General features: G+C 41.4%; 1 protein-coding gene across 1 annotated transcript; it reads right to left on the bottom strand.

Moving 5' to 3' along the window:
* Window positions 1-3,393: 3,393 nt before the first annotated feature.
* On the bottom strand, window positions 3,394-13,367 carry slc41a2a (solute carrier family 41 member 2a). Its single transcript, XM_085779761.1, has 11 exons — window positions 13,034-13,367; window positions 11,675-12,098; window positions 11,301-11,408; window positions 9,520-9,591; window positions 9,265-9,409; window positions 7,483-7,629; window positions 7,204-7,351; window positions 6,157-6,236; window positions 3,971-4,102; window positions 3,718-3,866; window positions 3,394-3,633 (listed from the first exon to the last, which is right to left on the bottom strand). Exons 2-11 carry the CDS (start codon window positions 12,029-12,031, stop codon window positions 3,457-3,459), a joined length of 1,515 nt encoding a protein of 504 aa, XP_085635887.1. The 5' UTR covers window positions 12,032-12,098; window positions 13,034-13,367; the 3' UTR covers window positions 3,394-3,456.
* Between the last annotated feature and the right edge of the window lie 735 nt (window positions 13,368-14,102).

Below are 14,102 nucleotides of genomic sequence, written 5' to 3'. Positions count from 1 at the left end.
AATACAACCGAAGACGTGTCAGCGGTGAACCCTTCTTTTCATCAACACATCAATATACCACAGCCGAAAACCAACTTTGCAAGATCAGTCTCCGACCCGGTGTCCCAGCACTCGTCTTTGTGGCACCACAACACAAACCTGCCCTGTAACCCATAATTTTTTGTTTATGACAGATAAGACTACATAAATATACATGTCATGATGTGGTAGGCTATATAACGTTATCCACTGCTCCATGGATTGCTTTCTCTCCGGCTTCATTAAAAGACAAAAAACAAATGCACATTGCTGGGAGGAGGGTTAACAAAACAGCAGAGAAGCCGGAGAACCAGATTTGCGTAGTCCCCCTTTAAAGCATCTCTCGATCAAATTTCAAACTTTATTTATTTAACACTCTAAGTTGGCCATGGCCAAGATTGTAGCCTCTCAGAGACCAGGCACTCTACACAGTCAAGCCCCTGTGGACATTCCTGAAAAGATTTGGCCATAACTTCCAACTTTCATTTTGGCAAATCTAGTGTTTGCTGAAATTCCTCAGACCTTCTCAATTATTTACTTATTTTGCTTTGGCAGCACCTTGCTCCCCACAATAGGGTGTGGGGACTTAAATAAATTGTTCCCACTCCATACCCCTCGTTGGAATGATATTGACAGCCATTGATGGGTGGGAAACGCCCAAGAGCATCCCTGCACAATGCACGACAATATAATGAGTGAAGACTAATGGTTGGACGGCAGCCGGCTGTTGTAGTTCTGTGTGGTAAGTGGCAAGGGTTTACTCTGTGACTACATGTGTGAAAACAGACCACCTTCAGAGACACATAGGTATTTATTATACCCCTGTTCCTCTTCAATGCTCCTGATTGAGCTTCAAAAAACTTCTTCAGCATGCTACACTTTGGGCTGAAGAGACCTCAAACCTGGATGAATCCTCCACATTAAAGCGATAGTAGCATTTTTTTAAAGTGGGGTTGTATGATCTACAAATAGCCCCTAAGTACTTTAATTGCAGTAGAAGACTCTCTGCACTCCTCCCGTTAGCAACGCCAGCCCATAGCCCTGCCCAGAGATTTACAACATACATTGTTGTGAATGGACCCAAAGAAACGGCCTATTTTCACGGCCTAAAAGAGGTTTTACCTGAAAAAAAAATACACAGTTCCATTGTTCACTATAATACAATTTTTTCCAGCCCCTTAAAGTGCAGGAAAAACGCAGTTTTTATTTGGACCTAACCAACTCATATCCCTCCGCCCAGGGTTAGCGCCCGCCGATCAGCAGTTAGTTAGCTCCAAATAAAAACTGCGGTTTTCCTGCACTTTGAGGGGCTGGAAAAAATTGTATAATAGTGAACAATGGAACTGTTGTAGTATATTATCCACCTAAACTCTTTTCTTCTTATGTTCTTCTTTGTGTATTTTCTAGATTAAAGTAATGTGTAAACTAATGCCCTGCTTCACAGGTTCTATATTTGGCCCAGAAAGAATCTGTCTTGTCATGTATTCAGAGACATGTGTTTCTTGTCTTTTACCCTTTTTTGGTGGGTCATAGTTTTTGGAGATACTCGACACTGTATCTATTCTTAAGTTAGCTTGGTCAAGCTAAGGTTAAATGTTAGAAGTCATAGGTTAAATTCTGTTTTTAGATCCTGTCTTTGTCTGACCATCTTGGTCAAACATATCCTTATATTGGAAAAAGGTGGAGTTTTAGAAAACGTATATAAGGTGGGTTTCAGGCCAAGGGAGAGTCATCTCGATTCTTGGCACCAGAGATGCTCCACGATTAGGCATTTTTGTACACTGTTCTTCTTCTTGTAATAAACTCTTTTTGAATGCAAGAAAAGACGTGTCGGCTGTGATCCCTTCTCTTCATCAACACATCAATATACCACAATAGTTTATATATTACTGTGTGTCATTACCTGCATTAACTCATGTTGGAGTCATTGTAGTGTATTATCCACCTGTGCTTTTGCTTTAATATCTTAAATTATTGTATGTTCTTAGTTTTAATATCTTGTTATTATCATTATGTAATCTTCTTTATATGTGTACCTTGTTTGGAAATGAAGGAGTGTCTGGATAGATGCTCTACTTCATGGGTTCCACAATTTGCTTAGTCATCTGACCTAATGGGATACATGTAGGTATGGTCCAAGATGACCTAATGACTCGGATGTCTTCTCTAATGGACAAGAGACATGGGATACAGGATATGGGGTTTTTAGCTAAGCCTAAAAAGCCTAAAAAGCCTAAAGATCAATAGGTTAAGTCAAAGGTCCTTGACCATCTGGTCTCGGGAGGTTTCTCTCTGTCCGGAGAAGGTGGAGTGTTGGAGATAAGCCAACATATAAAAAGGAAGGTTTTTGGGTTGAGAGAGAGAGATCTCATATTGGACCAGAGATACTCCAGGATTCGGCATTTTTGTACACTGTTCTTCTTCTTGTTAATAAACTTCTTTTTTGAATACAAGCGAAGACGTGTCAGCGGTAATCCCTTCTTTTCATCAACACATCAATATACCACATCATCCTCAGGGCCCTACCTTAAGATTTTGCTGAGAACTCCCAAAATCAGGAGACAACAGGAGAAGCATTGCAGCAGACTGGGTTTTATTGCAGAAATTGGAACAACTTCTCGTCAACCAAAATATTATAAAAACCCCAACAATGGTCTATGGTCTGAGCTTTTTATAAGATTGGTTAGTTCTTGAGGAAATAACTCATGAGTGTAATCCTAACCAACTGGTTCCTGTCTCTATTACAATTCCATGAACAATGGTGTTGTTCTCACATAATGATAACTTATGATTTTGATCAGACATTATGGAATAAGTTCATTGACCGCACTCACATTTTCCACCACAGACATATCTAGTATCAAAATAAGTAAAGAAGCATGGTGGGTCCACAGTCTCATGCAAAATTGATTGAATACCAGGAAATGATCAAGCAGCAACATCTGGAAAGATAGAAGATTGGAAGATTTCTTCCCACAGGCCATCACTCTGCTAAACACCTGAATCAGTCATACATTGTCATTAACATTTGTCAATAACCACTTGATATCATACCACCCACTTACTCATCATTGAATCATTTCATGTCCCATTGTCACTGCCATTTCACACTGTCACTGCCATGTCCTGCTTATTGTAGCCTACATATTGCAATACAACCCTGCTGTGAGATGAGATAAATAATACACTGGATAAATATTGATATATTCATCCAGTATTTATTATTTATCTCACTGCCCTTCTACCTCATTTTTCATTGCACTACAGACTGACCCACTTCAATGTGACAGGAACTAATGTGTCAGAAACCTTTGATAATGTCAGGCAGTGAAACAGAGTGTGACAGGAGCATTGATGACCAAAATATGATGAGACACAAGACACAAGAAATATTGTTGTCTTTCATTGTTCTTCCTTCAGTCTTCTCTTGTTTTGAGCCTACACACTGCCTGAGTCACCAGCACACCACAGCAAGAGAAAGGCAAGAGAGAGAAGAGCAGTCCCCAGAAGGTCACCAAGGGCTGTGAGGTAAGGTATTGAGTAACTGTCGGGGTCTTTACGCCTCCGCCACAGACAGTGGACCATACAGTCAGCTATGCACAGCAGGGAGAAGACCTGAGATACAGACACATGAGATTTATTTTAGATGAAGAGTTGATGATGTCTGTAGGGGGAAATATAACCGCATGCCTGACTCACCTGAATCATGGAAGCAGACAGAAAGGCAACAGTTAAGAGAGCACTAGGTAAAGTTTGGCCACCTTTCATCAGATGGATGGTGTGTAGGAAGATCAACTGACCAGGGATGACCAAAAGAAGCAGGACCTGGGAAGATCGATGGTTTGGTCCTGTCGTGAAAAAGCTCACAAAGGTGAGAAAAGGCTTGTCCGTCGCATACAAAGTAGGTAATTGGGGTTGGGTGAAAGTTTTATTTAAATATTTTGATCGTTACCTGAACCAAAGAAAGTTCTGCATGGGTTGTAGCAGCTTTTACGATCCTCAGGAACATCTCCAGGTGAGAAATTCAAATGCAAATTGGTAGATATACGACTAGACTGTATGGAGACAAGATTTCCCCCAATACCTGAGAGGAGAGGAAATGGTGGGGGGAGGGGTTAACAATGAGTTCATTACAGATCACAACAACAAAAACAAAAGAGGCAGCAGTCGAATTGCCACCAATGTCTCCACTCGTCAAGTCAAAGAAAAAACGGTCATCATGGTGATGTCACAGTGGATATGATACATTTGTCCTAAATTGTGAGATTAGAGCATGATGTTTTGAATTATACACAGGGGGGAGTCGTGGGTTAGTGAATACCACTAACGCGTTCAAAAATCTGCAGTTCTCCGGCTGCCGCTGGGACCAGAAGTGAGCAATTCTCCATTGACCCCCATGTTAAAATAGCCGACGTTACAGCTTAAAAAAACATATTTACAGCTGGGTACAATTTTTGTTTTTGGTCTTGATAGTTTCCACCAGTGGGCAGGTTCTCGGCCGACTAACCGCCGCATCTCCTCCAAATATGGAAAGTACACTCCCACTAAAATCTCCAAGGGCGCAGTTCAAATGCCCTAAACAGACTCCCCCAAACCAATGTGTGACGTCCATTCTCTTTACAGTCTATGGTAAGTAGGCTACCTGTGGTTGCATTATTATTCATGGCCCCTCCCCCATACACTTTCTTTGTCTTTCTTTTACCTTTTAGAGATCAGTGTTCCACACCATTTGAGGTTGGTTTATTAAAAACCAACAGATCCGGTTGCTAACTAAAAACGAGTCAATGGATCACAATGATGCTGCTTGTCATTGGGAATCTGTCACACTCTCACCCCAGTCCCGTGACTGACTGGGCTCCTCTGACTCTGATGTAGAAGCTGGGAGTTGTATCTCACAAAGAACCTGGAATTACAATTAACAGAGCCTCCTTGTGTGTGTGTTTTGCTTTTGCCTTTTCTATACATCTATGGCCTGGCGCCAATTACAATACCGCCTGTTGTGTTCTTCAATTTGTGAATAATGGTCAGGCTGAGACCACATGATCACGAGGAGATGCCATTAGGCACAGAGCATTTACTGATGGTACTGATGCTCTGCTGCTGCTGATGTCATTAGTTTTAGGGCGCTTTCACAAGCGCAAACTCAAGCCGTGAGTCCACCAGCCTTTCCAAGCTGCCCCGCGGCGCATTGTCCTGGAGGAAGCATCCGCCGCGGGTGATCAGCACCGGGCAGAGCTCCGCAAACAATCCCTATAACTAGTCATGCTACGCTGGCCGTTTACTAGAAAAAAGTAATTTCACATGCACTGCTGTCCGCGACTCCGCGACCCCCCCCCCAACACACAAACACACACACGCCGGTGTGAACGCATGATGGATAAAGCGCAGCGCTGTCCGCGGTGTTTTTTGTTTTTTTTTGCCTTTTTAGTTCTTGATCCCTGCACTGAAAAAATGAATTGGCTGCCGTAGTTTTGTCTCCATGGCCAATGTTTCGACCTGGAGGTTTTCATCAGGGCAAAAGAACAAAACAAAGTGACGGAGTTTAAATAGGGTGGCGAGTTGATGCGGTGTCCACACACCCGGACTGGTTTATGACATGTGAGGACATGTCGGCGCAGGAGCGAGTGGAGCGTGGATGCAAGCCAATCTCCTTCAACCATGCACGGAAAAGGGGAATGATAAGAAAAGTTTTTCTAATTTATTAAGAAACAATGCCCAGGTCAGCAAATGCATGCCAAGAAACATGTCGTTCATTCGTCCCCTCCAGTCACATCGACTGACGGTTGAGAATGGCTGTGTTAGAGGACAATTCATCTGACATAACTATGACACCTGAAACTGAAAACACAGCTTGACCAACACAACCTGACCGCCCCTCCCCCTGTCTCTTCTTTAGAGTCTTGAAGTGGAGGAGTGACATTTGTGTGGATCTCCTTGAGAGTGTCAGTGCAGTGAAGTCCTGAGATCACCATAAATAATTGAGATCCTAAGACATTCTCCTCCTGTGCTTCCTCCAGCGAGTTTAAAGGATACTGATTTGTGTATCATAACAGATAAGCAGTTTTAAGGATTTGCATTGTACCATTTTATTCAAAACTCATTCAGATGTTCAAAAAAAAAAACTTTTTAACAACTCACCATTTATCACTGGAGCATAAACTACGATCCCTGCCAAGTTCGGGTCTGACACAGACTTGTCCAGAATAAGTCCTCCAATACTAGAAGAGGGGAAACCACCAACATGTTTTATTAAAGATTTACATATAAGTGACACTCTACACATTAACAAGCTCATTAAAAAACAATCTGCAATTCTCAGAGAGAGTCTAGAAGAGAAAATTACCAAACAGAAGTTTAAAAAATAGCTTTTCTATCTTGTTTAATTCCTGTTAGATATACAACCTTAAAACCCCCTAAACCCCCTAAAATCACCCCTAAAATCAATAGAACTGAGTCAGTTTGAACATGTATGCATCCCTGTATTTATATAGCCTAATATTCTTTTGATGCAGTCGTTGTAGTCCTTTTGAACCCTGGTGTGTGACAGGGCAAACACAAGTTATGTGTCTTATTACTGTAGCCTATTGTAAATTCCTTTAGGATAACATCTGAAAAACCTATGTTTGCCCTAATTGCTTTGTTGTCCGTATCTTGTCCTATGACTGTCTGTCATGAGATTGCCAGAGGTCAGAAAGTGTGGGGGCCAGCTGTGCGTCGCAGCGGCCAGAAGTCAGTCATTTTCAATGGAGACTGACTGTCGACGGGGGTCCGGAGCGTCGAGGGCGTCAAATTGGCTGCGGAGAAATTGAGAGTGCCTGATCGGACACATCTTCGGCGCTGCTTGAAAGTCCCCCCCCCCCCTTTGGCCGCTGGAGCTGGCAGGCGGTGAGATGCCAGTGACGTTGAGAGCGTCAGCTGACTTGTATAGCCTATATGTGAACTCACCATAAATGTTTTCATCAATTGGCTGTGATCAAATATGTGTGGCAATTGCATGACCGCTATTTCTACACTATTAGAGGATTGACTCTTGAGTGCTGTTAGGACTGACATGACTAGTCCCAAAGTCATCTAACAAAATAACAAGCCTCCAACAGACGATGAGTATTTTGCCAGTGACCAAAGGGTTTTGATGGTTTAACCTTTAGGGCCTGAACTGTATCTATTAACTTCTGTGGTGAGTACCTGCTGATGACCATGGCTGTAATGATTGGTTCCCAGCCTGTACGGAGGAGGATGTGACTGGCCGGGTGTTTGGAGGCGATGACAATCCAGAGAGGGATTAGGCATAACAACAAGAGATCCACCAGGTACAGCACATAGAAATACTGGTCTGTGAAGAGAAAAAGTCATCATCCATTTTCTAAAAGCGTAAGGGACACAGGTGCCATCTATTGGTCTGAAGTGAAAACTGCACAACCTCTGGCTCAGCGTGTGTGTGTGTGTGTCTTTAGCCTTGTTTACCTGTGAAAGAGTAGAACCACTGACCAAAGCAGGCCAGCAAGGCGAGAGTGATGAGATCCCCAAAGCTGGCTGCCATGGGTGTGGCCACATTGTCAGGATTGATTCCCATTCGCTTGGAGCCAATGATCACTGCCACCATGATAATGCCTTCACAGAGTTAAAGACAAGGTGAGGTTCTTAATTAATGAGGTGACAGTGAAGAATGTCCTGTGGGTGTTAGTCTGGTGGAAAGCTGATAAAACTACCCTGATTCAGTTTTAACCTAAATGGAGTAAAAAAAAAAAGAAAGAAAAGAAAAGTCCTGCAACCCTTCATCCAAGTGAACTCCTCAGTTTTACATATATAGCATATATATATATAAAGTATATTTTTTAGGCTTTTCAGCCCTTTAATTGACAGGAAATGGGGAGACAGAGAGAGGGGGAATGACATGCAGCAACGGGCCACCAGGGGAGTCGGACCAGGTCTGCTGCAGCAAGGACAATAGCCTATATGGGGCACCTGCTATACCCACTGAGCTACACGATGCCCCATCTTAATCTTTTTTCACTTCCATAAAATCACTTATCCATCCATACTGTATGTGTTTATACATATTAATTTATCTTTTCATATTCAAATTTCTAGACAATATTCTATCATGAAAAAAGGCCACTTAACTAAATAAGACATAGCCTGTGCATATTCTCATTTGTCCAGGTCATAGTATTTCAAAGGAGGTTAAATCCAAAGCAACTGGACTTAGTTATTTGTCTAGGAAGACGTTTCACCTCTCATCCAAGAGGCTTCATCAGTTCATGTACGCATCTGACCAGGCTGGGACTGGTCCAACTAACTGGTGTGGAGACTCACTATTTAACCTCTTGTGTGGGCGTTCACAAGGGTGATGATGTCACTGGTTCCCTTTTGTGCTCCAAGTGTCAACGACAGTCTAGTTTAGGTGATTGTCTTTGATAGAAAGTTGGTTTCGACTTCGTTAGTGCCCTATGTTGTTATAACGACAGTCGTTGGAGTCACTTGCCACTTGTGAACAGTGGTTGTTCTTTGAGGCTAGATTGTTGAATCTCCTGGGAAGGGATGAAAGGGCAGCATTGTAAATTGGAGATAGGTGGTGTCTGAGACCTCCTCCCCTGTTGAGGGATGGTTTCTCTACTTTTACATAGATGGCTTCTTTTACTCCTCTTTCAAACCATCTGTCCTCTCTGTCTAGGATGTGGACATTGCTGTCCTCAAAGGAGTGGGCTTTCTCCTTGAGATGTAAATGGACAGCAGAGTCCAAACCTGAGGAGTTAGCTCTCCTGTGTTGGGCCATGCGTTTATGCAGTGGTTGTTTTGTTTCTCCAATGTAGAGGTCTTTGCATTCCTCGTTGCACTGGACTGCATACACCAGATTGCTTTAAACAAGACATAACATTTTCTGAAAAGATTTATATATTCCCCAGCTATGATAAGGGGTTCCTATGAAAAAGAACAAGGGATGACTGATGACTGATTAGACAAAATAATGGGCTGTATGATGTGAGTCCTAAACAGAGAAAAGACAGAAGGGATGACACAGACACAAGCAGGTCAACACCTGTAAATGCATAATGTATGTGTGAATAAAACATAATGAGTTCTGAAGTCATGGGCAAAGCAGAGAGGGAGAAGGTTATGATGTCAAAATGTTTTAGCAAGTGTAATGCTGGTGTGCGTAGCTGGATCTTTGCACCTATCAAAAGCTTTTCACACTGAAGTCAAGATAAAGGACAGTGGTTCGGGCGGAGGGCATGGTGTTGTTACCTTGAAGCAGTGAGGCCACAAAGGCAGTGGAAACACTGGTTGAACACAAAAGCACTATGTGATTTAAGGGCATCTCTCCTTCTGCCATCAGGCCAAAGACGGTCGCCATTAGGGAGGCTAACAGGCCCAGCACTGTGGCTTGAAGCTGTGAAATCAGAGTGGTGATGAGGAACATTCACAATTTTCAGTGGACTGCAATGAAATTATGCAGAAAAACAGGCAACGGTGGGGGAAAAAGGGAACTGTGAACCGAACCTGCTTCAGCGCCAGGTTCCCAACAATCAACATCCACTTTTCTCTGGCAGAGTCCATTTTCCCAGTGTTCACCTGTCAACATCAGACACATAATAGCTCAATAATTATGGATGTTTGAAAATGTGCATTTACATTTTGCAAACTCAATTAATTGATGAGGATCATGTGATACGATTAAAAGCTCCAGGGCAGCTGTTTGACCTTCAATAGATAAATACTGGACACAACACAATCTCAGAAAATATGGAAAGCTTGTGTATATAGGATTTTTTTAAGTGGAAAGCTGAATGGGGGAAAAACTAGATCCTTATAGCAGAAATAACTTAACGTTAGATTGTTTTTATATAGTCACTGAAGAAGAAGAACATCAAGATAATACTTGAGGGGGAAAAAAAACATGGAACTGACAGCAATGAATTTAAAATAAATGCTAAATAACAAAAAAAAAGCTGGTCGTATTTAATAACTTGTACAAATGGAAATGGTGCATTTGAAGGATTATTGTCAATTGTTGATTAACACACACTTTAGGGCCTAGAAGCATTTGTAGCACAAAAATTGGATGGATTTGAAAATGTACTGTGTATCATAACAAAGCCAATGTTTTTTAGTTGTTTTGGTATAAGAGGTGTAGGACACAGGATGATACCATATTAGAATTTAACAGATTAATGAATGATATATTATTGAAAAATAGAGGATTATAATGTCATATATTATATTTTTTTCCAGGAAGCATCTTTCAAGACTAGGCTGAATTGTTGTACAGCTGTTAGCATTAATTTGTACTGCAAGTCAGAGTGCTGCTGTGGTCTTCACAGCTCTGTGAGGAGTTTCACACCCATGATGCAACAGGGCAAAAATATTGTTCTGAGAAAGAAGCTGTGGGTGTTTTTTTGTATTGTTCAGTCATTTGCAACTCCTTTATTTATTTATTTACTTGTTTGTTCCAGTGCATACCATAGCCTACTTTAAAATTGAATGTATTATAATTTATTATAATTTATTATAATTTATTATGTTGACAATTAATATTGTTGCCTTGTACTCAAGATTATGTATATTTTGTGGTGGAAATTTACTGACATTAGTATTCTCCTTGTAATAAGTAGTCTTTTGAAGTAGTTGTAGTTAAACCTTGTAGTAAACCTGTTAAACCCATTAGAGGCAACAACCCGGATGTTACTAACTCATCTAGGTTGTAAATTCCTATAGGTACTGTAAAACAACAACTGGGGTGGCTACAACACCATTTACTGTGTGGGGTATTACATCCTGAATTGTTTTATTGCCTAGGAAAGCTAATATCACTTGTAGTAATAAAGTAACCAGAGACACGGAGTGGGGTATATAAGGGATTGCAATCTCTGTTCTGGGGGCACTACTCTGAACTGCTATCTGCTGTGTAGTTCTGTGTTCTGTTCCCTTCTCTATAGAGAATAAACATTGGTGCACCTCTCCAGTCTTGTTCTTTGACTCTCTATAGGCAGAACCAAATTTTCCACAACAATTTAATGAACAGTTTATTGACAAGGGGCAGTTCCTATGTGCATCATGGTAGAGGCTGTGAGTTCATTAAATTGTTGTCTATTCTGCAAATAGCTCTCTCTCTCTCATCCTCTTGTTCTCTCTATAAGGTTAGAATTAGGTTTGGGCTAGGGATTGGGCTCTGAGATTTAGTTGTGGTGGTTTAGTGCGTTGGGAATGCAGTATGTCAGTGACAGATCCCCTGTAGTATAAGACAAGTATGTGTGTGAGTATGTTTGCATGCACATAGTCACAGCGGTCGAGAGTCTGGAGGCCAGAGTCATTTCCAGGTTCCCCTTCATGCCCAAGACAGCAGGAACCAGGATGAAGAGCTCCGTGATTTCTTGGAATACATCCCAGTTCTGCCATGAAAACACACACACACTTAATGATTTGTATTAATCTTATAATTCCCATGCTTCCTCTAACTGATCTCAGCAGAATATTGTGATTCCCATAATCTGATCTAAATCAATTCCTCTCTATTTGTCTTCTATATTTGTCTTCCCCTCATTTTATCTCTCTACTTATCTGCAATATGAGAATGTTTGACATTTGAAAAGACAAGAAATGAGGACTTCACACTGGATATAATCTGAATGTGTTCTCTGTATGCTTGTTTCCTTACCTGAACCAAATCGAGCAGCATCCCAGCAGAGACGGTCCCGAGCCCTGCCAGTAGAAATGGCACCAGGATCTGCAGGACCATGGAGCAGATGGACTCTTCGGGTGCAACTGGGCGTTCTGCATCCTTTGCCCTCAAAGATTCACTGATCCTTGACAGGCCGTAAAGTTGTTTTGGGAGCAGAAAGTCTGTCTCAGTGTACGCCTGTGACTCATATTGGTGATTGGAGTTGACTGGAGAAATATTCCCATTAGAGCTGAAATGTTGTGGATTTCCAGATTGTTGGGATAAGGATGTGTTCGACCCATACTGTTGGCTGCTTGTGGGCTGTTGTTTATCCTTTGACTGTGAGACAACCATGGTGTAACGTTGACTTTTTGCAGGATGTTACTCAGCTCCCACACTGGTCACACACAGATGACCTTTCCTAAAGAGGATAAGACATAAAATATAATATCTGTAACAAAAACAATACACAATAGAAACAACTGTCAGAAGCAGAAATAAGCCAAAAAAGAATCAGAGTTGGTGGATGTATGGTAGTTTTTACATTACTTGTAGCTGTAATTTTTTCACCTCCATGAAAAATCAAGAGTGCAACTTTGGTATGTGGGACGTACTGCTGTTGCATGAGGCTGTTTCAGAGTCATCTGATGGCAGAGATTGCCTGCATTATCATTCTTCATGCATGTTTCCCATCAGCAACACTGAGGCTACGTTGTCTGACAGAGACAATGCACTTTATCCGACATTCTTAAGAGATGGTTAGGTATACGAAAAAGCTGAGGTCACCAAGAGGAATTGGATGAATGTAGTCTCCAAAAATGCTGTCAACAGTGCATCAAAATGTGCAAAACAATCATGCATCAAATTATCTCAATAATCTGCTTCGTCCTGTTGAAAAAAAGCTTCAATTATGATGATAATCCTACTAATGGTAACCTCAAGCATGTTGGGTTACAAGCAGCACACTGTTCCGATCCAAAACATATTAAGTTATTCAAAGCTAAGTGTTTAATGTTATCTGTGAGGAGTCCTGTGCAGCTGTTTTTGAGAAAGTCAGCACAGTAAGATGCACAGAGCTACGTAAAGCAAGTCAGGAAACTTAGAAGAGCTATGGTGAAAGTCTCTCTACAGTCAGGCACTATCTGAGATCACCATTAGAGTTGAAACCAAAGAAAAAAACCCAAGATACAGTTTTAGTTCTCCTATCTGATTGATTTGTGATGCCGAACTTGTCTTGGTGTGTTTTTTCTCTCTTTGAAAATACAGAGATGTCATGCAAGAGAAGTAGCCTGTGAGAATATTTTTTGATTTGACAGTCTGAGCAACATAGCGAGGAATAAAAAAAAAAGCCCTTACCTTCAATTTGAAACCATAGGAAAAGAAGAGGCATCTGCTCTCACACTTGGCTGCTGACCTTAACTTTTCCTCGTGGACCTCTGTCGTCCTCCGAATAGTGCGCCGAGTCTTTACTGTGGCATTACCCTAACCCCTCCTCCACACACCCATACAAACACACTCACACTTACCACATAACTCTCACTCTCATCCCCATGCCTCATGAATATATTCAAATAAAGTGACAGCATGGGTAAAAGGGCAGGATACACACATATTTGACAGGTCTTTGTTGAGAGCAGAAACTGAGATAGCCCCAAGTGTAATATAGCAAAGTTGTTATGGTTGTTTTATGCTTCGCAACGGGTGTAGCCTATGCATTATTTTTTAACAACTACTGCTTCTGCATACATTCACCTAGAGACTCCATGTAAAATGTAGACACAAGTTTTGATGCGGTATGTTTCGATCCTGGCCACAAATTACCCTGTAACACACATGATTTTTCTCACGGTTGGAGACAAACATAGCTATTATCTTTCTCACAGTGTGCCTAACAAGTTTCTGAGTGAGGCCAGTCCCATCCAGCGTCCCTCTCTCTCCAATTCAAAACTTTGAGCTGATTTCAGGGGAAGAGCAGAAGTGCCTCTTGGTTTTAGCTCACAAGGTTTCCAAAAATATTTAGAAACATCAAAAACATATCAACATGTTTGGGAAAGCCTCTGGCTGCTCACAATCTGCTTCTTGTTCTGATTGCAGCTTCTGTTTTGTCACAAGCAGCCCAAATGTGAGACCATTGGAACAGAAAATCTGCCTCTATCTATCTATCTATCTATCTATCTATCTATCTATCTATCTATCTATCTATCTATCTATCTATCTATCTATCTATCTATCTAGCCTATAGTGTATTATCCACCTGAACTTTTTTGTTTTAATATCTTGAATCGTCTTTGTGTGTGTGCTTTTTCTGAACTGAAGGAATGTGTGAACTGATGCTCTGCTTCACGGGTTTCATATCCTGCCTAGAAGCAATTTGGTCTGTTGGAAAGTTGATGATTGTTTTGTTTAGCCTAAAGGCTGAAACCTT

This window comes from Trachurus japonicus, chromosome 6, assembly GCF_045865225.1.
Source record: "Trachurus japonicus isolate A0001 chromosome 6, Traja_1.0".
Classification (NCBI taxonomy): Eukaryota; Metazoa; Chordata; class Actinopteri; order Carangiformes; family Carangidae; genus Trachurus; species Trachurus japonicus.
Note: the sequence above shows the minus strand (reverse complement) of the source record. Positions and strands in the feature narration are given on the sequence as shown.

What these genes read in the sequence shown, in the direction of transcription:
- slc41a2a (XM_085779761.1), bottom strand. Translation starts at nt 12,031, where the DNA reads ATGGTTGTCTCACAGTCAAAGGATAAACAACAGCCCACAAGCAGCCAA. An exon ending in CCTCCAGACTCTCGACCGCT is followed by an intron (nt 9,592 to 11,300) that starts GTGACTATGTGC and finishes TGATGTTGACAG; the next exon opens with GTGAACACTGGGAAAATGGA. An exon ending in GTGGTTCTACTCTTTCACAG is followed by an intron (nt 7,352 to 7,482) that starts GTAAACAAGGCT and finishes TTCTCTTCACAG; the next exon opens with ACCAGTATTTCTATGTGCTG.